The 27,114-nt window shown below is 36.1% G+C and overlaps 1 protein-coding gene across 3 annotated transcripts in view; it reads left to right on the plus strand.

The window, feature by feature from the left end:
- CCSER1 (coiled-coil serine rich protein 1) overlaps positions 1-27,114 on the plus strand; it is a 728,863-nt gene that overhangs the window by 404,554 nt on the left and 297,195 nt on the right. For all 3 annotated transcript variants that reach the window (XM_057417953.1, XM_057417952.1, XM_057417954.1), the window contains exon 9: positions 3,831-3,914. In XM_057417953.1, coding sequence (XP_057273936.1) covers positions 3,831-3,914 — 84 coding nt within the window. The remainder of the gene's footprint in view (positions 1-3,830; positions 3,915-27,114) is intronic.

A 27,114-nucleotide genomic window follows, 5' to 3' on the forward strand; every position in this document is an offset into this window, starting at 1 on the left:
ATTATCTCCATTTAATAAAAGAAAATAGTTTTGTTTTATTTACTTTTTAAATTATTATTATTATTTACAGATCATGCAGTGTCTAACAGTTTTCTTTAAGAATGTGCTGTTAATTGACTTTTTATCTAGTATTTCCAGAGTCTTGGACAAGCCTGCTATGGACATGCATACTGCAATGGGATGCAGAATTCTTACAACCAAATATTAATAATAAGAATATCATTATGATATGTAATAGTATATGTAACATATAATGCATTCCTACTAATGTAGGAATGTTTCTTCCAGATGTGTAATTACAGTGTAGACTTGTAATGCACTGACTGCAAGCTCTGCTAAAAGCAGGCCATCCTTTTCAAGTCCCTTCCTCTTTGATGTGGTGTTGTGACAATTCCTTAGAAGGGAATTCTGGTTTTCAGGTAGGTTTGGGTTATTTTGTTTTGTCTTGCACTGTATTACAGTGTCATAGTACATAATGGAATATTTCAGGCCTCCTAAGGAGTAAAGACGATTTGTTGCCAAATTCACATTCTCTACTATGCATTGCTATTTGTGTCTGGGCTAATAAATGACATGGCATTCCGCAAGCATTTGATGCCCCTCTCCGTCCCCCTTCGATGATGTGTGACTTCTTTGGTATCCTCCACTCAAGCCTTCACTGAAATATTTTGGCTCTCGTGCAAAGTGTGATTTTTGGAGTCTTTTCTCCTTCCCTAGCTTTTCAATAGTTACTTTCCGTAAGAACTGTATTCACTGTTTTGGTAACAGTTGGTTCTATAACATTTTTTTATTTCTATTGCTGCTACATTCAGACAGATGTATGGGATATTGAAATTACCCAGGCCGTTCTGTGGCTGACTACTTTTCTCTTTTATTCCAGTATGTTAATTTCTTTCTTCTATTTGTGTTCTCAGTTGGTATTATAGCAGAAATGTCCTTGAAATATAATAGAAACAGGAGAAGCAGCAAGCACGATTTGTCTTCTCCCTTTGTCTTGCATTCATAGAACAAATGACACCTGTGCAGATACCACGCGCTAAAATAAAATCCCAGTTCTATGCTGTGTTCAGCAAGGAAAAAAGAGTGCTCTGCTACTTTCAAACACAGTGTAGCATAGAGTAGATGGAATATAGAGTGTGTTTATTATTTGCTGCTATTTTTACTAAACAATAATGTAAAACCTGGGGCATTGCTAGTATTCCCCTTTTACTAGATAATTCTGGGTAACTCCTACATTGGCACTGATGTACGTGTACAGCAGGTTACAAGAAAGATCCTATCTTAAGGTCATTCCTTTCTGAGATGCTTAGGTGCAGATGAAGTCTTTTCTTTGGCAGCAGAAGCATGAAGGGTGAGGGTCCAAACCTCATAGTCTCAAGTATCCCAGCACAATGGGTCCCCCAGAAATTGCAGCACGTGCTTTTCATAAGATGCCATGGTCTGCACAGGAGCTAATAATGCAGCATTTTGATTTACAGGAGTCATGTCTCACTGGCAGGTGTTAATCAGTTTCCCTGATATGCAGCAAGACAAGAGAAAATAATTACCCTGGATATTTTTTCTCCAAACTGTAATGACAGTTAGTCTGTATTGTATGAGAGATTGTTGCATGGAATGTTGAAGTTGAGTGCCTGGGGAGCTGTGCTGGGCAAAAGGGGTCAGTCCCTTTTGTGGGGTGGAAGATCCAGGTGGGTGCATGAATGTTTTTTGCCATGAGAGATGCAGCATGCTTTTTAAGTCTTTGGAAGCTCTGGGAGGCAAATCTGTTCTTCAGGTTCTCACTAGGCCAAGGGAGGCCTGCATTTCTTCTTAGACAATACCTGGTGCCAGAGCTCATCTCGGAAATCTTTCCTGCTGTAGTTACCGTATGCATTACAGCATGCATACTGTGTGTGCTTTCTCCACGTTGTTTTTTGTAAATGTCTTGGCTATAGGACCTTCCTGTTTTCCTTCTTCCACTCTATGTTCTGCTAACTTTTTTTTCAGTTAAAAAGGGGAAAATCGGGAGATAACAACAGTATGAAACCAAGGTGACCAAAAGAACTCTGAATAACTAGAAATGGAGTACGATAGCTAATGTCACATAATTTTCAAAGCCTTTTTTTTTTTAAATACCTCACTTTCAGAAAAATAATAGTGAAGGTCTTGATACTTTAAGACAGATTTTTATAAGCAGGTATTATGCTAACAAAAGTGTTAAATTTATACTGATAACACATCCTGTGCTGAGGGCTGTATGCTGGGATGTGCTAGTATTTTATTTTCAGTTAACATTCCTAAACAGCAATCTCTTAGTAGATAGTAAGCATGAAATGTCGCTGTATCATATAGCAAAGAAAAATTTCTGTGTTTCTGTAAAAGAGGTAGTGCAAGTTATGCCTTTTTCATAAATTTGAGTCTTTCAGGAGATCTGTACATAGTACTGAAGTAATGTGTAAACAGGTCCGTTACCCACCTGCCAGAAATAGCGTATCTCATTTCATTCCAGTTGTAAATATTTGGGGGTTTATGTGTGAGTGTCTTGTTTTTATTTCCAGTTCCGTTAGAATGGATGACGAACAATATTATTATTTTGAAAGGTATTTATTATAGCCAGACATTTAACTGAGGAAAATGGACTTCACATTCTTTACTGTTCTGCCTCATATTTGTGAGTTCATTTGGAGTTGCAAGCACATTAGCAACGACGGAGTTCAAGATTATCATGGCCATTATACCCTTTTGAACCCCTAAGATCTTTGTGGCCTGAATTTCTGCGCTTTTGTACTTATGTGGTTGCTAGAGGTCCAATTTTAGTATTTTTAAACAAGTGTTGTGTAAATGTTTTTTCAGCAGGGTTTTTTTGTTTTTTTGTATGGCTTAGGTATTTTTGTCATTGCTGTTTTGGGGTTTTCTGTTTGTGGGGGTTTGTTTGTTTGTTTTTAAATAACGATACTCCAAACCAGTAAAATTCCCAAACTTTGTAAATATGACTCTGTGCTAGAAGGATGTAAAGATACAATTCTTCCTTTATGGTTGTACAATCAGCTAGTTGTCTGATTCATTTGCTATGGTTTTATTCTTCAGCAGCTCGATCATTTAATCTGAGTTTCTCCTCCTAGATATTTATCAGAACAACACAAAAATTTGATCAATGTTTTGTCTCCAAAAAAAGGTGTTTAAACTGACATGAACTCATGAAATTGCCTGGGGACAGCTTGCAGACTGCCTCATGAGCCTAGGTTTGGCTGCAGTCTTAGCTATTAGGTTAATTTTTCATGCAAGTTAAATTGAGTTTTAGTCAAAGGTCACTAAGCAGTACCTATTTTCTTTTCTCCACCCAGTCAGTACCAGAATTGCTGCTATTTTGGCTGACATGAGACAAAAGAATGTATGCATGGAAAAGGTGCTTTACTTTTCCTGTGGATGTCCATTATACTTTCTTTTTCTTCCTTTCCAAGATCAAGAGCTCCACAATAGCGCTTCTAAATTGATATTTCTCTAATGCTGTTTTGTATGAGTGAAATTTTAGCACTTCACAATCATTCCTTAACTGAAAAAGAATGATCTGATAAAATCTTCAATAAAAAAGGCTTAAAAGATGCAAAACCAATGAAATGGACTTCTGTGCAGGGAGCTAATCACACTTCTGTGTAATGTCTTTGGATGCATTAATTTGTTTATGCAGCAACTTTAGAATATGTTATTGAAAATACAGCACATGACAAAGGACAATTGAGTTTCATTACTTGAATGTAATTATCTCACTCTATGTGAAACAGTCTTTTCTTGTCAAGAGCAAAGTAAAAGTGCTAAGCCTATTATAACATCTCTTTTGATGTTTTTTGTAGGATGGAATAAAAGATGAATGCTCAGTGCTGAAGCTGCAGCTGAAGGAGAGAGATGAACTCATAGCCCAACTTCGTGAGGAGCTGGTAAGCAGGAGAAGCAATTGGTTTTGACTGTTGGTGGTTTTCAGTGGTTTGCTCTGGTTTGGGTTTGTTTTTTTTTTGGCAATTTTGTTTGTTTGGTTAGTTTTTCTCTTTTAAATTAATTTACCTGATAATGTCATTCCAGACCAGAAACTAAAGTGATACAATTTCACACCTGCTACAGAATAGCTAGCCTAGGGCTATGTTAATTATTCGGATAAACACTAAGAACACTGCCTGTGCATTTTTAGGGACATGCCAGCCTCTGACATGGCTGCTATCTAGATGCTCTGCTAGTAGAAGTTTCCTTGAAAATATCGTGTTCACAGTTGTCTTGCGGTATCAGAGGCAGAGAAATAGCACAGCACTGTATGCATATGACAGAAATATTGAAGGGTCATGCACGTGTCCTGATGAATTGCAACCACTTCTCCCATGGGAGCTTTTCATTTGTTCAGTAGAAAATGAAATATTTTTTTCTCCTTAACAGATGTCTTTAAATAAAATACTAAATATTCTTATACTTGCTAAGCCTTTCCTTAGTGTATGAGCTACTAATGCTTGAGTACTGCCATTTTAAGAATAGGTAGAATACTCTTAAGTGCTGAGATTAAATATGATACAGCAATTAGCAAACAAACACATGAAAATACATTTTATTTTCTTATTAAGGCTGCACTAACATAATTTTTAAATTCCATTTTTGATGGAACATGATTAAAACATGTATGTCTTCAGTATTTTTAAATAAAGGAGAGATTTTTCCACCTCTTCTCACAGATAACTTAGACTTTGCAAAGAAAGCCTGTAGGGTCACCACATTTAGGAAGGCATTCAGCACATACGTCTTTTGCATGGAAGTTGTAGGTGTACAGGCACCTAACATTTTGTATAAGCACCAGGAGGAGAGGTTGTCTCCCTATTTACATCTTAATGATCTGAATCAGGGACTTTCTGTGCCTTACTGTCTCATGTCTAGTGGCTGGCTCAAAACTTGGATAGAATGAATTCAGGCCCATCCATTACTGCATCTTTTATGAACTAAACAAAACCACCAGCACAAACAGCTAAGTTTCAGGCTGCATGGGAAAAATGTGATACTGCTCAAGGATGAAAGATTTCTGTGCTGTATTAACATCTGCAAAATAAATACAGGTCATCAATATTCTTTGTTTCATATTTGGCTACATTAAGGAATGATGTATTATGTAATTATTATCTAAAATTAAATGACAAAATGGGACACAGGGATCATCAAGCTTCTGCACAGTCCCGGAGCATTAATTTTATATCAGTCTAGTTCGGAACATATGCTACTTAACTGGTCGACAGTTTTGTCAGTGTAAAATTATCCTGTATTGATACAGTGAGCTGTAGCTCATTTGCTGTTAACTGTTGTCAAAGTTCATCTGTATATATGTCAGTTGCAGAAAGAAGTCCCACAGGGAATTTAGTTCTTGTGCCTCATAAGAGACAGAAAAGTATATCTTTCTAGGGCCATGAAATAAGTATTTCCATATGATTGGAAGTAAATGTCAGTGATTTAGTCTATGACTTACTTCAGTTTTGATACTCTAGGACTAGAACTTACAAAAGAGAGTTCAGGTGGGATCCTTGAGACCACAATGAGCAAATTGAAACTAAGCTATGAGAGGACTCAGTATGTCTCATTTACTCCTGTTGAACTAAATAAAGCCAGACTGGGAGATAAGCATGTAGTAGGTGCCCACAGGATTGGAACAAACAGTTTTGTGCATGAGGTGTGCAAGAATGAATTCAATATGCTAGTTTTGGCCATCTGTGTATTTTTTAATCTATACCGTGTATTTTCCTGCAATACTATTTACCTGTAAAAAGTTGGGGGTGTTATTTCTTTGTTTAGGGATGTGGTGTAAGAGTTGCCAGGATTCCTAGAGTAGCTAGAATTAAAGTGACAGGAAAGTAAAAGAGCTCACTAAAAACACACTTTGAACTTGGGCCAGAGCTGAACATTTTGACAATCTTTTGGAAAAAAAATGACTGTATCATTTTGTCAGTATCCGCTGGATCACTAAGTTGGATTCTACTTATTGAAGGACCTGAGCAATCCTACAAGGGAAGTACCCACTCATCTTAGGCTTTTCTTAAGTTATGCAGCTATGGAGGAGCTCTTTACAACTGTGATTTTGATGTTAAGCATCTAGAAGTCTCATTGTGAGCCCCTGTTGTTTCCCTGATGCCTGTAATGAGACTGTATGAGGCTGAGGATGCAACTTGAAGCCCTTTGAAGAGCAGAAGGGCTTTATTGTCTCTGGCCACCACCTCTTGCACTGCACATCCGATGTTCTCATGGAAGACCCCTCCACTGCAGTGCTACTAAATACTGAGGCCCACCAAAAGGATACGCCCAGGGTTCCCCCTCTGGAGCCTTTTGCAGGGCTACTCCGAGTGCTGGGTAGTCATTGTGATCCCCTTTCTGTTTTTCTCTGCCCTCCCAATGGGAGCTTCATGCAGTTTTCTTCTCATTGCTTGAGGTGAAGGAGCTGCATGGAGTGGACAATTTAAGGGAAGTAAGCTCTGGGTTTAGAGCTGTTAAAAACGAAGTACATTTGAAATACAGCATAGAAGATGTTGATAAAAATGTTTTCTTCATTTGTAAAAATCGGCCAAAAATTGAATCAAAAGATGCTTTAGTATTCTGGAAATCCTACAGTTATTTATGTGTTTGTAAGACTGTAAATGTTACTAAAGTGAAAGTTTACAAAAGATAAGTAGAACAGTAATCTTTGGGTAACAAAACTATATCTTTTCACCTAGCTACAATTTATTACAGACATGATGGATAACTTGGATGAAGTGCTTGATAGATAACTACTATTTTTATTCTTGTATCTTAGGGCAATCCATGTTCCATTGTCATTCTGAATATGGAAATATAACAGTTGTAAATACAGTCTGTCTGTCTTGAAATCATGGCATCATGATGTTAATTCAGCGGTAGCACTTTAACATAAGTATCTATTTGAATGGGAGTCCATTTTATACTTCCTGAGAGAGGTATATGAAAATATGCACTTTCCTTCAGGTTTTCAGTTAAGTCGAATGTTTGCATGCAGATTTTAAACCCTTGGTTAATAGTTTTTCTGCAGCACTCTACCACTAACTTAAAGTGAACTTCAGGTAAATTTTGGCTCTTGAGGAGCTTTTGTTTCTTTAGTTTTTCTAGAATTTTCTAATAGTCTTCCTCTTCCCCCTTTATCTTCATTAAAAAAAAAAAACAAAAAAAACAAAAACAAAAACCTAACAAATACTTCTCAAAAGGAATTTCTACCACATTTGAGTATATTATGAAGGAAAACTTGGACAGAGCTGGTGGTGGAAAATGTCAATGGAGTGCAAAATGACTTGCTTCAGAGCACCTGCAACTGTTCTTTTTCCTAATTGCTATCTTTCTCTTGAAGGGAGAAAAGGATAAATCTTCAAGGAATTAAAACGGGGATTTAGATGTTCAGGACAGGAGGCAGGTAGAAAGGATGAAACGCAAGAAATCCTAACCTCTGAGCAAACAAAACACTTGTAAAAGTAGTCCCTCACCAATCTTATTATTTGTACTCTTTTTGGTGGTAATTTTTGATTGACCCCCTTGATACCAGAAATACATGTGTCTGTCTTTGGAAGGATAAATATAGGTAGACAGAGCAGTGGGATTAATTATTCTCTCATCTCCTGAAAAATACCTGCTTCAGAAACTGGCAGAGAGTTTGGCTTCCAAGATGTCAGGTGCTCAGAAGTGTTCTAAAGCTGCTTGGAAATGGGGAACTTGAGCAGTAATCTCAAATTTGGGTTCATGGCATCACTTTGCTTTAAAGTGATTTGTGATAATATCCTCTTATCCAGAAAATGAAAGAAAGAAAGTGAATCTATTCTGCAGTGTTGGGTAAAAGGTTTGCTCTTGGTGAAAGTACTTGCTTCCTCTTGTTCTCTCTCTCCCCACACCCTAAAATAAACAAAATGAGTCTCAGTTTTCATTGGGCTCAGATTTTTTGAAACCTCAGCTGTCTCCTACCTGCCTCTACCTATAACTGCATCTTCATGTGCATTTTTCCAAATAAATCTTTTTCCATTGTGGTGTGAGCATTTTAGAATGACATTAAGCATAAAATATTTTCATGGTATAGTGGCAAAAATAACTGAGTGCTGCTTACATTAACATTTATTCTACTGCTGTCATTAGTACAGCAGCATTCACACTGAAAAATGAGCATTAGCAACATTATCCTTTCAACCTTGATTTCCCTGTGTAACTTGAGTGTGTGTTGTGCCATCAAAATAAAAAATGTAGTGAGGTGGTTGGGTGGATTATGAGTGGAACTGGAGGCAAAGTTAGGTCAGGAAATTAATCCTCCTTATAGCCCAGCTGTTTGAGGTATTTTTCTGCTGTGGAAGTGGCTCTTTATCAAATGTTAGTTAGACCTTTTACATTTATGGAGTAGCTGGATACAATGCTAGCTTTACCTTAAGATGTAGGAATTAATGCTTTAGGACTAGAAACTCTGGAATTGGCTCGACAAAAAAATTCCTAAATATGGTGCATTCCTGCAGGATAGAATGATGGCAAGCTTTGCTCTTTTCTGTAGTTTTATTTTAGTAATGGGCAATTAGCCAGTTGCTGCAGTTTTGAAGTTTCATGAAGATGAGTACTTGTTATCCAGCTTTGAAGTGTAACAGAAAGCCTGAGATGCACTTGAATCCTGTTGATGAATGGTTTGCTCTTGGATTAAGTGTAAAAATCACCTCAGAATGTAGTTATGCCAACATAGATGCATTGGATTGTACAGTCTTCAAATGAAAACTTGTTTTGTTTCGACAGGTGAAGTGTGATATTTTGGAAAAATCAATTGGTGAACTTATGATAAATACCATTTTTTGAGTTGTTAGGGAAAATACAAATTTTGTTCAGTCTATTTTCAAAATTTTAAAAGTTGTCCTTGAAGTTTAAAAAAAAATAAGTAATTCACATTCAAAAATAATGATAGGCCTTATACTTTAAAAAAAAAACTAACCTAGATTAACTTTACACTGATTACCCGCTTCCTCTACGTTCTGCTGGTTTGTAGTTGCATTTCATGTTGGCTCTTTTATGAGGGGATATTACAGACCCATGGATTTTCTTATAATTTACATAAGAACAGGCAGTTGTAAGTACTATCAAATCTGTTTTCTTCCTCTTATTTAGGAAACCTTAAGAGCAGAAAAGAAATAGATTAGATAAACATTGTTAACGTGTCAGCCTTCTTTCTCCCTTTTTTACGGGAGAATTAATTGCACGTATTCCAGAAAAGGCTTATCTGAGCTGTAATTACTCTCTCAATGAGTTCCACAAGACAGACATGGAGTGTGGAAGTGGCAATATCCTATGACACACAATGGGGATTAGGTTCCAATTCCCTTGATGGGAAGCTGCTAGTCAGATAGAATAATTTTCCTTGGCACTTGTGGAGGTGATCCTGCATATGAAGTTAAGTCTCTGTCACAGACTATTGTCATATTGTGGTGTTTGGCATAGATAAACAATTATGTCACTGCCATAGAGTAGCGTCTTCCTAGTCTCAATGAGATTCTGCTCCTGAGTACTTTGTAAAAATAACATTGCAGAAATAAGCAAATCTGAAATGCAAGGTTTGTCCAAAGCCTCCCTTGAGATACAGTGTTGAGGCTTATACTCCTGTAATAGTAATGCACCATACGTGCTTGTCTTTGGCACCAGTGTCGCTTGTACACTGCTGCCTTTATGAGTGTTAACCTATATCCTTGGAGCTCTGTGGGGTTAAGCTGCTCTGCCTCATCTGAGGGGCTAACTGTAGGAGTCCTCACCTAAGACTTGCAAAGGGAGTTTGCATGGTGCAAAACAGGATTTGTACCGAGCCTTCTTGAGTAATTGAGGCAAAGGAAAATCTGTGTTGTTTTGTAAGTGTCTAGGAAGAAAAGATGTGAGGAAGGTAGCAAAGAGCCGGTGGCATTTTTGTATAGTTTTAATTGCTCAAAATCCTGGACTTTTTAAATTCAGTTTGCATTTTTCTTATATAGATACACACAGATGTGTGCACACATAAACATATGTATATGTAGATACACAGAAACATGCATGCATTCACATACACACATGCTGGTTCTCTTATTCAGTATGCTTCTTGGTCATTACTTTCCACTCAAAAATTGCTAACTCTTATTTAAAGAAGATTGTAGAAGGAAAGTGGGCTAAAAATATGGATATTTACTGTTGCTTGATGGCGCTATGTTTCTGATACTGGATGAATTCTCAGAAAAGTATTTAAGTTTGAGCTTGCATGAAAACAACTGCTGTCAGTATCATCTAAAGACATGCTATTGCATTATATGTGTTTATAAGAGCAAAATGAGTGATGTTGCTAGAAAAACAAATGCGCATATGCTGGAAAGCTTGTTTTACTTCAGTTTAATTTGTATGACTGAACAATTTCAGTGTGTTGCTAAAGGCATCTGTGTGACATATTTTTACTGTAGTCATCTGATGGGGATGAGTTTCAGATTAATAAATGTGTTATACTCAGCTCTGCACAGCAATGTCTAATCAATCAACTGGTACTGTTGTTTCTTCCAGTTATTAATTTTCTCTTTGGGGAGAGAGTTTTGCTTTTGAAGATGTGGGGATATCTGTCAGTGCAGTTCACTATGGATCTAATATAAGAATAATGTTTTGCTTGCTCTTTTTCATTTCCGCCCCCTCCCTCCCCAGTTATAATTCAGGGTCTTGTCCAGTTTTCTCAGTTTTCTTTACTGTACCTAGGCACAATTCACAGGAAAGTCTGTGTGTACACACCGCTGTAAGCAAACATCACACATAAAGAAATCTCCATTTCAGTAGCAAAAAGCTTCACTCGCAGTATAGTCCACCATTTAAGTGATTTTTGTCTATAAAGGAGAATTTTTAGAAAAGAAATATAATAAACATTCATTTGAAAATATTAATGTAAGCACTGGGGAACTCTTCTTAAGACAGTGAGAAGCTGGACTGCAATCTCTGTCCTTTCCTAAATAAGTAACCTAACAAGAAGTTAGCTGTATTAAATTGCTAGATCTCACTAACATTGCTTCACAGAAACTGACTCCATAGATTCTCTCCAATTTTTTTATGCTTGGGTTGTTTTTTTCCCCATCCTCTTATTACTTAATTTCAGTTTGTATGCAAGGAAAAAATGTTACTTGAGGTACAAGAGATTTCAGAGGTTTTAATTAGCCTCTTTTTCAAAGACTGAAAGTGTTCTCACTGAAGATGCTTCTTATACTCTGGTATAATGAATATTGCATGGGTCAAAGGGTGCTCAAACACTCAGGTTCTCTGATTTCCTTGAGATACAATCTTTAGTGATTTTAAGTTGTGTTTACAGCTGCAGCATGTAAGTGGAGTTTTACTATAATTTTCATTGAAAATTATGTTGTCTCATTCGTCTATGTGAAGTCTTAGTTCTGAAATTGGGAAAATATTTGTTACCTCTTCCAGGCTTTGAGTAGAAAAAGCGTCCTTTTCCATAACTGTTTTAAATTGATTTGGTCTGGAGGCTGGGAAGTAGAAGTAGTGGAGAGATCAAAGTGAGAAATTTTCCCATGCTTGGGATAAGTGAATTAAATAAAAGATTATTGATCTTCTGCATCTGAGTAGCTGATAAGCATCTTGGATGTCCTGTGTTTTCACTGGAATGGACCAGAAGGATGCTGATGCTAGATAGCTACTGGAAATGTTGCCATTTATTTTGGAGAATTTAGGTAAGTTCCCTTTCCCCCTTCTCCTTTGGGTTTTGTTGTTTGGTTTGTTTGTTTGTTTGTTTGTTTGTTTTTTTATTTGAGCACAATAGAAATCTAACAGCAAGACATAGGTCTTGCTCACAGAACCAAGCCTCTTTCTTCTATCTAGCTGCTTAATGCTCCACTTTGGGTCTTTCTTCTGCTGATTGATACCTGTACCTATCTTCATCTTTTGAAATATTGTTCCCTCATATTTTCTATAGAAACCACACACAGTGTGCACTTCTAATGTCTCATGCATGTTTTATCTATTGTTTGAAAAGCTTGACTTGATGCCCAGTTCTGGGTTTTGGGAGGAGGTTGCTATTTGCAAGCTCAGTCATTTGGATTGAGGTTCAGCTGTAGTATCTTTGACTCTGGATGAGATTTCACCAGTATCCTAATATAACAAGGGGATGGTTCTGTGGCAAAGCTTTCAGAAATTACCTGCTTATTACTCTGTATTTAATCTGGGGGCTTGATGAGATAAGCAGTGGCATGTACAAAAATGATTTGTCACTTTTCAGGGAGGAGGCAGATGACTGAAGGTTGTTCATGATGTGTGGTAGTAAAAAGTGCCATGAGGGATATAATTGATAAACACTGTGTTACAAGACTGTATACTAAAGTCTGACTAGTGTCCTAGCAGAAAGCTAGCTTGCAAATTTCTACTTTCATTGGCTTATTCAATCAGAGAATACTATTTAGGTCATCTCTTTTCATATTTTGGTATTTTGGCTCCTTTGGTAGTTTAACCAGATGAGAGCTTTATGCTCCCTTGAATCTGGATTTAGAAGAAGATAAAAAGGTAACATATGGTAATCATCAGAAAATTGGTAAAAAACAATGAACTTACTGACTTTTAACCAAATATTGCATTTAAATTCCAAGGAGAAAATTGCTACTCCTTAATAGTAAATTAACTTAATCTCACACATACATTTATTTGGCTTGTCTTGGGTTTTTAATTCTAATTTTTTTTTCTTTTTTCACTGTTTTTTTTTTTTTTTTTTATGGTTGTAAAATAAAAGCAATCAACTGTTTCTTACTTTTTTTTGTTGAGTTCAGAATATAGTGAAAATATATCTTAGGTTTTGTGGTGATTGTGTGTATGTGTCCCAAGGTATTGTCTATGAATTATTTAGATGTTTGAAATGTACTTAACATATTTTGGAGTTTTCTAGTAATAATGCAAGACATTTATCTTACATTTACCAATTTGAGTTACAGATTATATTGGTTTTCTCCAAGGGAGCTCTTGTGATTTACCAGAAGAGTAATAGAGTTTTCAGGCTGTAGTACTTATCAGAATTCACTTATTATCAACACAGGACTTTATAAAACAAGACTTTCTCACAGTGTGATATTTGTGTTCCATCTTACAAATGAAGGTTTCACCAAACAATACCAGTTGGGCAATAGGATGCTGTTATCATTACAGATTTGGAAAGAACAAATGGAGCTATTGTGCTAGTAGTATGATAATGAGGACAAAAAAAGACCCTATCTTTTATGTAAACTTGCTTCAGTCTGGTTGGTCTGCTTGTGGAGGAGTTCAGATTGATAGGCTGGAAAAGTAAGAAGTGCTGCAATTAAAGGATAATCTACAGCAGCAGGAGAGCTCACTTTATTTTTCAGCTGAGCTGTGTTTATCATTTTCAAAAGCAGAATGACAGACTGTGAAGGGAAGAGGGAAAGATGGTGTAGAGAAAACAGGATTTTTAAATTGTCACTAGATCCACCTTTTAGAACCACTGAAGATATAGGTGTGTCCAGCCTATAGAGTTTGCTTTGCAAATGATCCTCACTTAGCCAGTGTTAGTGAGGAAGTTTAGATCAGATGAAGATGTTTGTTTTGTTTTTCCTCCCCTCCAGTTCAGAGCCACTGAGATGATGTGATTCATCAGATCCTTTCTTTCTACCCTCAAGTAGCTTAAAACATCTTCTCTAGCACTATTTGGTCTTTATTTCTCAAATCAGAGGTAGTAGTGTATGTCTGTCTCTCTTGATTTGACCTAAAATTCATGGGCCGTTCTGCTTAGCCAGCAGGATTTAAGAAGTATCCAAACAGAGAGCTTTTTCAACACACGTCGTTATTACCAAAATGTTTTTCTGTGGAATCAGGTAATCAGATTAAGCGGGATAGAGTATGCTAGTTCTTAACCAGTAAGGTGACAGTTAACTGGAAAGTACAAAATGTACATAACCTGTAGGGAATCGGGAAGCTGCATGTCACATGCACATCCAGTTATCTGTTTGTGTTGAAAGGAAGAAACCTGGAAAAGTCACAAAGCCAAGGTTGTTTTTCGTAATTCCTGAAATCAATAGTGAGCAGTGTCTGCAGAACAAGGAGTCTTATGAATTTATTTCCTAAGGAACTGGTCTGACAAGGAATACATAAAATTCAGCACGGGAAGACGTAGATACAGCCAAGACCTAGGACTGATCATGTTGTCAGAGTTGTTGATAGAGGCAGTCAAATGAACTGCAATTCTGACTATGAATAGTGATGAGCTCCAAATGTTTTAAGCTTGGGCCATTCCATCTTTTGCTATGCACTGTTTGCTTAATTACTGTGTTCAGCTGAAGATTAATCCCTATCCAATGCCTACTGAGATAAAAAGCCAGCATCAAAGACAGCCATTGCCCTGTAAGACCAGTTGTAGAACATGGGATATAGGGCAATTTATTAGCTCTCTCATCTTCCAGCAGGCTTATATAGCAAATTCTACAGTCCAAATCATCCAATGTTCTTTTTTTTTTTAGTTACTAATACTCTGTAGGTGTTAGCATGGAGGCTGGAAATAGTGTTTAAAAAATGTACCAAAATAATACATGCAGATAAAAACTGTGTGTAGCCTACCAGGAAGGCTAATTAGAAATTGCTACAACAAAAGTAGGTAGTTTAAAATGAATGATAATTTAGGTTAGAAGGACCTCAGGTATGCTCAAGTCCTGCATCCTGACTCAAAGCAGGATTCAAGTCCAAGTTAGACCAGGTTGTTCAGGGCCTTTTCTAGCTATGTGTTGAAATTCCTCAGGGACCAGATACTCTGCAGCTTCCTTGGATGACCTATCTAGCCAGTCTTGTGAAGATTATTTTTTTTCTTGTGTCCAGTAGGAGTTTCTCACTGCAATATGTGCTGTTGCTCTTGGCCTTTCTCTATTCCCATCTGAGAAAGAGGTGTCTGCTGCTTCTCCATACCCTTTTTGGTAGTGGAAGAGAGCAAATGTATCCCACTTCATCCTTCCTGTTTCCAGGCTAAACAAACCCAGTTCCCTTAGCCTCTCCTTGTCTGTCATTTGATCCACCATCTTAGTGGCCTCCACCCTCTTATTGCATCCACTGCTCATTCAGTCTCCACAGTACTGATAAAAGGGGGCTGGGGGGGTGAAAAGCTCCAGCCATTTTCTGGTTGCGTCCTTGGTATGGTAGCCCAGTGTACTGTTAAAATTCTGACCTTAAAGTCTGGGCATAAATCATATTACTATTTGATATCATAATCAAATTCTATTATCATAAAATTATCTAAATTATTTTAAGGTGTTCTGAGCTAATTGAAAATATGATCCTTCTGTCATGTGAGTGTTGTCAAAAAATCTGGCTAGTTATCAGGCTCCTAGCATGTCTTCTAATGATATTATATGTCAAAATACTATTTAGGAACTTATTATCTAAGAAACTGTAAAATACAGACTCAGACCAGGACAGGGAATTGCGACCATGTGCAATGTATTGCTGAATAATATTTTTGCATCTATCTGCATAGTGCAGATGCTTTTTTATTTCACTTGGGAAAGATGCCTGAAATATAGGTTAATATTCAACTATGAGACTAAGGCGTTAATGTCTCTCAGAAATAATAATCACAAACTCCTTTTCTACCAGATACTATATTATTTCCCTCTCTAATTAGATTAATGTGTTTAAAAATAAATGAGCCAAACACAGAAAAAGGAAGACTTGGGCAGGCCTCTATTCTTCTATGAATACTGCTTTGCTTATGGAAAGGGTTAAGTACAATGTATTATGATTGTTAGATACACTGTTAAGTAAAACAGTATTTCTAACATTTGCTGTCAGTCTGTTTGGAAATATAACTAAATCCTAATAGTATAGGGCTCATTCTTTCAATGCAAATAAGTTCAGTGTTAAGATCTATTTAAAAAAATACCTTCTGAAATGATCAATGGCATATCAGAGAAAATCTGAGTAGAGAGGCTAGATAATAAGAACAGGGTTCTGCTTCAGGCAAGCGTACATCAGTTGCATTGATTTTTGTATTTGTGTAGATTTTAATTACAATTGCATTTTTAGCCTCCTTAGCCATCCAGAGGCCTTTGGGAAGGGATAAGTATAGATTAAAAAAAATAAACCTTTTTAGCATAAGCACCAAATATTGTGTCTTAATTTTGTTCTCTTATGTCATTTCCTACACTGCTTTATTGATGTAACTGAACCCTGGTTTGAGAGTTACCACCTGACATGAAAGGGTCAAGTCCAACCTGCTTGTTCGTTTAATCTTTCATCAGGTTGCTTAGGCTGTACAAAATACACTGATGTGAGTAAATAAAACATAAAATAATACTCCAGAGCACTGTAATGTTGCTGGTTTCCCACTAGGCACTCAGTGAAGTAGTCCCTGAATTGTACTATAAATAGCACTGTACTTCTCAGAAGGCATGGGAATAGAATTTTGTACTTATGACTAATTAATGCAATTGAAAATGATCATGTACAAGGAGACAACTTTCACAGCTCATCTGTTTTTATGCTAAAATAAGTAAAAATAACTGTCCTTCCTTTTTCTGTGAACTGTTGCTGCTTTGGTTTTTCATATATAATTATTATAAGAGAATTGCATGGATAGGCTTATGATTCTTTGCTGTTCGAAAAACCCATTTTTAACTTCCAGATGTTTGCTGCACATCAGCATGTACATTGGACTTGATTCCCTACTATGTGTGCTTTGAACTTAAATATGGTATAGAAAACAAGTTGACAGCATCCTATTCATAGCTTCGGGTCAGAGCCAAGTACTGTCTTATTCCATTGTAGGACTCAAAATAATAATGCAGTCATTTTCTTTGGGGCTGTCACAAGGGAATGAGAAGTTATATTTTGTTTCTTGCATAAGGTTGGGAAGCACCTTAAATCACTCCATGAAAACTCTCGCATGTAGATTTTATTCCTGGCAACAGCCTTTGGTTGCACTGATACCTGCATATGTTGTTTAGCACAGGCAAGAAGCCTTTTACAGTAACAGTCAAATAAACAAGACAAATTCTCAGCGAGAGCTTGTCTTCCACAGTCACAGTTAAACCATTTTCTAATTTAAAAAAAAAAAGCCAACCTCCCCTCGTATCCTAATGTTTTGTGACTTAGTTTTTCTCTGCAAAACTTCAGTGTTAAATGATAAGAGGAAAGAAAGAAAGCTCTAATTTCTGCTCATAATGACTTTTCAGTCACTAAGGGCTAGGTCTTCCACCGGGTGCTCATGAGTGTAGCTACTTGATGTGCTGATGACCTGTGCTGATTTACAGTAAATCCTGTCATTGTATATCTAGAGGGGGAAAGTGTAAGTATCAATTTTGTAGGAGAATAATAAAATTCTTCATTTACTTAATAACATGGTTTTGATGGACAGGTATATTAATGTAGTACCTCACACGTAAAGACTGTTGGCAACTAACTTCATCATTCATTAGATCAGATTGTGTCTTTTGATTTAAAGATGATTTGTGTACTGCACTGGGAATAGAACAGTGCACAAAAGGCCAGCGTTAACAAAGTTGCATGTCTCCCTTTGTGATTAATGGTGTGACCTCTTTAATCAAATAACCAAAAGAACAAGGTGTTATTTTTAACATTAGGCTGGAAATGAAGAAAAGGGTTGACAATGCCATGTTCAGTCTCACACACACAGAATACCTCCCACCCTTATTTGTACAGAAAATTGAAAACTAATCTTTCTGAAGTAAATAGTAACAGTGTCTCTCAGATTTCACAAAGTAAAAATGGAAAAAAAAAAAAAGAGAAAAAAAAAGAATAATAAAGAATAATTTTGAAGAGCTACTAATCTTTTTGTTTTCTGAGACTTTTTTGGTTTATGGTAGTTGAAGTACTACCATACCGTAGCAGTTAGGAGTGCATAACATAACAGCAGCAGTTATGAGTGCAATCTCAAAATCAAGCAGAATGGCAGGTGGCCTTTAGGGAAGATTTGAAGAAATTGGTTTTGAATGGTAGAGAAAATTTCTCTTGTATTCACAAGGTCATCTTTTGAAGGTGATTATTACTGTCCTTTTCACTGCAACTTCAATGAATCCTGTAATATTTTTGTCACCAACAGGAATCAGAAATGCATTAAAACACATCTAAGCTTAAAAGAAACTTAGGTAGGAAATTACTTGAAGTGTATTTTAGGCATTAGCATCAGCTTAGACAGATGTTTCTGTTGTACTGGGGGAATTAAAAAAAAAGGTTTACTAAGATCAGAATATGTTAGCTTTGACAGGAGTTACCAAAAAGCTACATCTAGCATGACCTTTGTTTTTATGGAAAGAAATTGGACACTAATCTTATTGCAAATGTCCACCAAGGCTTGTGGGAGAAGGAAAGAAAGAATATTTCTGCTCTTTTGTATCTCTTTTTTAACATGGTTATCCAAAGGAGGCTCACTACTAAAACTCAGTTATTGTCTTCATTAATTTGGTAGGATAATTTTTATTGTTGATTTTTTTTTTTAGTATTTTTCTATTTTTCTTTCTTTTCTTTTTTTTTTTTTTTCCTTGGGGCAGAGGTAGTTAAAGTACCAAGAGCAGAGCACAGTTTTACAGTTTAATAGATAGGGCATTTTTTGTATATATACAGAATATACTGTAATGAGTACCTAGAGAGATATAAAGCCAACTTTGTAAGGAGAGATCTGCAACATGGTGTCACAGGGGTTTAAAACAGTACATTACCCTTTAAGCTTTAGAAGATGGAGTTTCAAATGATCATCCCAGAAGCCCCCACGGTCTATTTAACACAAGTTATTTTTAATAGTTCTTTAAAAAGTATGGCTGAACATACCAGGCCATTTCTTTAAAATACTGTTAGAAATAATGATAAGCTCTATTTAAACCACTGTGGGGACCTCTCTTCTTCAGCAGGAATGAAAGCTCAGCAGTTCTAGACTTCTTGTGAGCAGTTCCGCAAGGATTTAATACTTCTCTGCAGATGACTTGTGAAAGTGAAAAGTGTTTTTTCTGTCCCTAGTGCCAGGATCCTTAGATTCTACAAATTTCAGTGCAAGCTTTTATGTAGTAGATTATTTTTTGTTATTTTGCGGGGTTTGGAAGAGCTCATAAGGAGATTAAACTGATGGTTCATTTGATCTCCTTTGTAAGGCCATCATTTTATTTAATGGACTTTTATAACATTTCTGGGAGAATGGCAAGGTTTTAAATCTATTCAGTTGAAAGTCCAGAATACCCCAAGGTCAATAAGGCAGGTCTAGTGGCTTGAAGCATCTTTGGGGTCCTGTATATGACCAATGGAAAAAGCTTAAAGATTTAAATTTGCCTTATTTCAAGACAGAAATAATTAGTTAGTCAGAAATTGTGTTAAATTCAAACTCAAAGTCAAGGAAATGCATTTGTGATTTCTGTTTGAAGGTGTTTGAAACTTTCAGAATTAACTTTTGTATCACTTTTTTTCTCATCTTAACATTACGTTTGTTTTTTTTTAAACCTGTCACAGGAAATATTATCAGATGTTTTTCTTTTTTCTTTTTCCCCTTCACCATAGGCAGGTTTCAAATCACTGTTTATTTGAACAGCAATTTACATATGTCATGAGTCTGTAATATATGAGTCTGTACATATGTCATGAGTCATGAGTCTGTTTCTGTACTGCATAGTACGACTTACCAGCATGAGTAGGAATGGATCCGAAGATTAAAGCAGTGGGTTCCAATGATCCAGTATGTACTCTGTGCAGTTTCATGGGCTTTTATATCTGGTCTTTTGGATTGGACCTTCATTAGGAGTTGAAGCATACAGTGTGTTCCTCAAACACATGCTTTTGTTTAGTGTGATTTGAAAGGAGATGAGTTTATGCACTCAGAGGCTAACTGTTATGAGCTCCCTTACCTGAACTCAAATGTCTGTATGGAGGCACACCTAGATGGGTTCAGGTTTCGGTGACTTATTTTGAGGGATTTAGCTAAATGGGTTGTGTGCAATTTTTGCATCTGGAAGTATGACCTAGTATATGTCATAGAATAAAGTGGAAGTGAACTTCTCACTACACTAACCATGATGCTTCTGTGGTTCCTGCAAAAAGATTTAAAGACTAACATCTTTTACTTTAATTTTGGAGCTATGATAGGAATTAAATATATTCAAGAGTCACCTTAGATGAGCAGCTGGTTAATGTTAGATATGGTTGTATTTAATTTTTAAGATGATCTGAAACGCATTGTTTGAACAAATTTAACATGGTGTCTGGTAGGCACTAAAAATGTTATTTCTTTGATATATTTGGAGAAAGCTTTATTAGTGTTAAATCTCCCTTCTTTCTCTAAGAAATGACTGAAATGTACACTTGAATTTCATGTTTTGCTGCTTTTGGTGACTGCAAATCACTGAAAGATGCACAGGTTGCAAGTGGAAAAATCATTATCACTCCCTTTCAGCATCTAATCAATTTATAAAAATCCTGCTAGTCCCATTATTGTGGCATTTATGTCACTGTGGTATTGTAAATCTAAAGAGAAAATAGGATCTTGAATGCAGGGTGATAGGATAAAATTTTGCTGTTAAATGAATGAACTAGCACAGAATTAATTTAATTCTCTGTGATTATCTCTGAATGATTCATCATATTAAAAACTTCTGCAGTTCTGCAATTTCAAGCAAACAAATACCAGTCGCATCTACAAGTTGATGACAAAACTTCTGTTATGTTACTTTAGGTCAGATTTGTCCCATGTCATTATGGATACAAAGTAAACAAATTTTCTGTGGAAGAGGTTTATGCTCCTTTTTTGGTGATTATTGGACTTTGCTCTCATTTGAAGTCCATTTCCTGCAGATAGCTCTGTCATCTATCTCACTGAATGTTGTTTCGCATTGTACATTTCCTCTAAGTACATATATTAAAAAGATCGTTTGTGTCTATTTTGTTTACATTTCTCAAAAGTTAAAAGCAAAAATCCAATTTCTGTATTATTCTTAGTGCTTACTTTGAAAATAGATACTATGCATAGAATATATTACTATACAGAATAAATTTTAGGATCTGTGTGTTCAAATTATAAGCGAGAATAATTAAAACATCCAAATCCTTGAATAGCCGAATGTTGCTTAGTTCTGATAGGGGATATTTAAAAAATGAGGTGTTCAAATGTAAATGTCTGTCTTCAATCTTTAAGTCACAAAGTGAACAATCTCTTAAAGATAAAACACAATAATTTTAGGCAAGTCATTGAGCGTCTCACAGACATTATGTTTACAAATGTTAGGGGAAATAAGGCATCTGGCAGTTAGGTTTATATTACTTTGTTAACTTGGACTGAACCTCTAAGCATCTAAAGAGCTGCTTTGAAAGTCAAGATCTTGCTGCACTATTCATAGCTCTGGAATGGGAGGTCATACTCGGGGAAGGTTAGGCTAAATCCTTAAGCAGTCTCTCAAACACCAGAAACCTTCAATTATGAAGAAAGTGAAATCATTTCTGTGTTAGGACATGGTTGTCCTGTTTATTGCTAACTGGTGTGCATATCACTTATAAGACCTACATATTCTTTAGTCCTTACTGATAATTAGATGAAGAGGTGTTTTGGGAAATGCTTCAAAATAGTAATTTTTGTTCTCACATGCATTAGAAACACTGACATAGTTCTGATGTTATTTTTGAAGTGCCACTGCAAGAACTCATATAAGCCTTTAAAAAATTCAACAAAATCTTTAAAAAATTGTCCTTTGGGTAAGATTTTTCATGTTTCCCAAGATTTTGCAGTTGTCAGAATACTTGTGTGGTTACATGTTATTTCTTTTTATAGAAGGTTGAGGGAAATTGAAAGTTTTCCCCTTAGTCTGAAGTGAATTCCAGATTGTTGTAGGATTTTAATTTTTTCTTTACGCTTTCCAGGATTATTAATTGCTTCTTTGTTCTCAGGCTATGAGCAAGTATGATTATAGAGGCATTGTCACCATAGAGTGTTTTTCTGTCCTGTTCTTTGAAGCTATTATTTTGAATAATCCTTCATGGAAACAGCTTGAGTGAAGCTGTAAATGGACATATTTTTTGGAAAGGTTGGAAAAGACATCAGTGTGACACATAGTACCAGACATTACGTGCTACAAGCAGGAAATCTATGACTTTTCAGTTAACATTAAATGGGAAACTATTAATGACAGTTGGCAGTAAATAAGTACAGTGGTCCTGAACTACTGCAAAAATGAGTTAGTTATCTTCCCAGTAAGTGGGATTTTCCATTAAGCCACCTGTTACAAAACAGAGCAGACTGTCCTTACTGTTCCTATGTTTAAATCAAAGTCTAAAACTTAAGCTGTTTGCTTTGAAGTTACAGATGTATTTATTTTTCTTTATTAAAGTGGGAAGCAGTTTTTTTTGAAAGCTTTTGAGTTCACTGTTTCAGTATGAGTGAACATTACCAAGATGTGCCCATACCTGGAGATGTACTGCGGATGTGCTTTGACCAAACTCCTCAAGTTGAAGGACATGATCATGGTATTAAAGAATAGTCTTCATACATTGTGCAGATGTACTCATCTAGTTCAGTCAATTTAAGTCCAAATTGGTGTATCCTTAAACCCTTTGAGATGTGTTTTGCAATATAGAGACTATTGTTGCTTTGAAACTTTGTTGAGCTCCTACAGTTTCTTCTCTACAAAATTGTTAAACTTAATTTTATGTAATACAAATCCTAGTTTTGATCCATTTATCACTGTTCAAAAGCTTTCGTGCCAGCAGAGCTTGCTCTTTGAGAAGAGTGATGTTTGTAGTAGTTTGTTGTGCTGTGAGTGTGCAGAACTCTCTAAGGAGTTGGTCTGAAAGATGGAGCTGCTGAATGCAGATGGCTACTATCTACAGCAGCAAACTAGTACATGGTATAAAACCATTATTCCTTCTATTCCACATACACATAAGCTGTGCAGATGCAGGTTCTGTCATCAGGAGCTGCCACCTTCTCTCTTGATGGTGCAAGCTGTGTAAGTGTTAGGCATCCAAATGAAGGAGTTGGCTATTCTGTGTAAATGCAATTGCAACAATGGCCACAGTATGCAATATGCAGGTTTGTCTGCTTCAGTAAGAAGTTGCTTTCCTAAGTAACATACTGTGTAGGTGAGTAACAGCTTGGTTGCAGCTGAAAAGCTGCTAAGTTTTTAACCTTGAAGTCATGTGTCTCTTCTGATGTTCCCATTGACTGAGATGTCAAATGGGGTTTTAGATGGAGCTAATAACTAATGTAACAAGCAAAGGAAGTAGAATGATTTTTAAATTGTTTGCCCAATAACGTTTCTAGTTCTCTCTGCATTAAGAAAAATTTCCTTATGTGTCTAAACATAGCACAAGAGTACAGGCTGTTTATAGGATTTAAATGCTTTCAGTAGCTGTTTTCTGCTAATTCAGAGGAAGAACATTTGTTAGCACTAAAAAAAAAAATAAAATTTAAAGGACACTTAATGATAAAGTACCTTAAGTATACTCTGCCCAAAGAATTAGTGTACAAATTGCCAATGCATGACAATTAATGTAGTTAATGGTTAAATATTAGCATGCAGTTATGTAATACTCAAATACTGTGTTCAGTTTTGGGCTGCCCACTGCACAAAAGGCATTGAGGTGCTGCAGTGTATCCAAAAAAGGGCAATGAAGCTGGTTAAGGGTCTAGATATCAAATCCTACGTGGAGCAGCTGAGGTGTTTTTTATCCTGGAGAAAAGGAGGCTCAAGGGAGACCTTGTCAGTCTCGTCTCTACAGCTACCTGAAAGGAGGATGTAGCATGGTGTCAGTCTTTTCTTCCAATTAACAAGTGATAGGAGAAGAGGAAACAGCCTCAAGTTGCACCAGGGGAGGTTTGTGTTGGATATTAGGAAAAACTTCTTCACCAAAATGGTTGTCAAGCACTGGAACAGGCTGTGCAGGGAGGTGGTAGAGCTCGTGGAGGTATTTAGGACATGTAGATGTGGCACTTAAGGACATGGTTTAGTGTTGGACTTGACAGTGTTAGGTTTATGGTTCTATATGGTTCTACATGATGAATTTAAGTGTGGTTTTCAACCTAAATGATTCTGTAAGGGAAAGAATACATTGGAAGTCAAGACATAGTTGATCTGTATTAGAAATAAAGATCTCATTCTTGATTGTGGTTTGTAAAGATGAATGTGTGTAACTTTATTTTTTTTTCTCCATTTTCCTTGTTTCAGGGAAACAACTTCTGAAAGCCTTTGTTTTTTGTTTTTTGGTTTTTTTTTCAGTTACTGAACAGACATATTTTTTGGTTTGGTTTTCAAAAAGCATTAGTGGTGTTGTCAGTATGTTAAAGTTGCAGTCTATCTCTAGGACACAGCCAGAGTCAATTATTGAGAAACCCTTCTTTACAGTAAGACAGAGGTTAACCTAAAACTGAAAAGTAAGGAAGGTTATAACCTAAGTTCCATACTGTCCTGAGTCATTTCTTGCTGAAACAAAGCACTTGAGCATTATGTGTGATTTAAATATGAAGGATTTTTTTTTTTTTACGTGACTTGAATAATGCATGACCTTAAAATTAGGCATGTGTTTAAGTGCTTGGCCAGAACTTAGGCTTTAATTTTCCTGAAATTTCATTATGAGCCTGCCCCATTGTACTGCTTGCAGCTTTCTCCATAGTGTCATAAAAATCACTTATTTCTAAAAATATGAGAACTGTCATCAGCTGGTTCAACTGAACTCTTAGTCACATACATAGACCTATTTCTGATCAGTAGCAGATGACTTAGCAAAGACACTACACTACTTCTTTTCCTAGCGTTTCTCATTGTGCAGTCATTTGCTGGCTTTGAACTTTTTGATTTAATGTCTTATCTTTGTTACATAAATACTGATGGATTTTTTTCCTTTGCAAAATCTGCAAATAATTTTTTTAATCAGTTACACTTTGTACATCTATGATATGCTCTGTCTGTGAGTGGCATTATTTAGCAACATGTGTGCAGAAATTCCCTTCTTTCCATTATGCTTCTGAGCATTCCTCAGATTTCTTGAATAGTAGGAAACAGCAGAGGGTGAAAAATAATATCCCAGTTCCTCAAAACATATGCTTGGTTTCTGTAGGTATCATGCTTCTGACAGTCAGTTTTACTGAATCTGACCACAGAATTTGCTTCTGTGAAGGACATATATACATACTATATATATATAGTTATATATTATTCACATTTAATATATATACACATTTGTATAGTATGCATGTTTTCCTTCTTCCTTTTCAGTTTGAGGGCTAGTGACTAAACAGTGTCAATCTGAACATAATGGAAAACTGATGCAACAGAAATAGTGAGTTTGCTCTCACATCAAATTGCTGATCCAAAGAGCCCCTTCAAATTTGTTTCCAGATACATTCTTGGCAAGTGTCTACCAAACTAAATTACAAAACCCCCCAATATTCCTGTGGTAATTTTTGCCTAAGAGAAAAAGAAAATAGACTTATGCTGATTTTAGATAATGTATATTTCTATGTTTTGAGCATAATAGACTTAAATATGAACAAAAAGCATTTAATAAAATATTGCTGAGGTATTACTATTTTATAAGCTAATTAGGTCCTTTGGTTTGGACCCTTCTATCTAATATGCTGTTAGCCTAGATATGGATATTTGTTTATTTGTATGCATATGCAGTTTTTAAAAATATTAATTTATATTCCTACCCAAATTCTATCAATATTCAGCATGACTAATTTGTGTCACTTTCCATTTCCTTGCTCCCGTTAATGTGGAATTAAGAAACTAACAGAGACTCCATGGGTAATGATATGTACTAACATGTCTCATGAGTATTCATATGTTCTCCCAAGAAATTTTTATTCTTCTTTCAGATCTGTAAATGAGAATGAAATTTGCATATCAGTATTACCAATTCACTGTGATACGTCTCATAGGCTGATTAGCCTGTGCATTTAAATTAGACCTGGAAATGCCTATTGTACATTGGAATGACAATGTTAGGTGTTTAAAACCAATATTGCTCATCTCAGGGTTTGTGACTTCTTTTGCCCTCTTCACCAGAAGCTTGCTAGAGGTCTCAAGGCCATCTCTAATGGAGCAGGGAGCTGGTTCCCACTCCTTTCCAGAGCTTTCTTGCTCTCCTCAAACTATAGAAAGGCAAATGTGGTAAGCTAGCCAGTAAGGGGTGCTGAAGCTTCTCGTGAAGAATAGGTGCTTTCTGTGTTTGGGTGTATGTTTGATAAGGCACTTCTGTAGTAGTTTTAAATGAATGACTTCATGTCTGAAAGGGCTTTTTAACCATGAAAAGGAAAGTAAGCATGAAGACAATGCTTTTCTTCAAAAAACATATTCTGTACGTGCCAAACCATAGCCTTCCATGTAATTAAAAAGTAATATATTAATCTCTTGAACAGAAATAAAAGCCCAACGGCAATCAGAGCTTTTATTTTAAAAGCGAGAAAGTGCAATATTTCCATTATTCTGTGGGAATTTCTACTGAATGTACAAACTGCTTAAGTACTTTGGCACTTGACAGTGTCCTGAAACCTTAGGATAAAGAGTGATTTTCTTCACAGGAGTTCTATGGGATACAGTTCTAAAGCTGTATATCCATGTGTGTTTTTGTTTAAAATGGATGTTGGCCAGTTTGGCATGAGTTTCATTAGGAATTGCTAGTTTCTTGAGATTTTCTGAGAAAAACTTTGCTAGTCAGCAAAGCTGCTCTGGAGCAGAATACAGAACATGACTACTCTTTGCTGGATAATGTTTCTAGTAAAATATTAAAGTATAAATGGCTGAATATGAACTTTTTTTCAGAAAACTTTATTTTATGTGTTTCCTGTTCCACAGGAAAAAACAGAAGATAAATTAGTACACTATGTTTGCAGAGATCCCAAGATAACTGAAGACGTATTTCTTCCATAGCATTGTCCAGTCTTTCACATGTACATCTATCAATGTTGACAGGTTCTCAGTTTCTTCTGCCAGAAGATACCATAACACATGCTCAATAATGTTGCTGTAAAATACAAATTCAAGTCATACTCCCCCAAATCCACCATTTGTAAGCAACACTTCAGTTACATGTGATGTATAATTTTTGATACGCAAGTCAGTTTTGCATTTTCTAATGCTTATCCCTGTATGTTCTACCAATTTGGGCCATCAGTGTAGAGTG

Source organism: Pezoporus wallicus, unplaced genomic scaffold, assembly GCF_028554395.1.
Source record: "Pezoporus wallicus isolate ANWC-B61680 ecotype Strahan unplaced genomic scaffold, APGP_CSIRO_Pwel_v1 contig_6999, whole genome shotgun sequence".
In the NCBI taxonomy this organism is placed as follows: Eukaryota; Metazoa; Chordata; class Aves; order Psittaciformes; family Psittacidae; genus Pezoporus; species Pezoporus wallicus.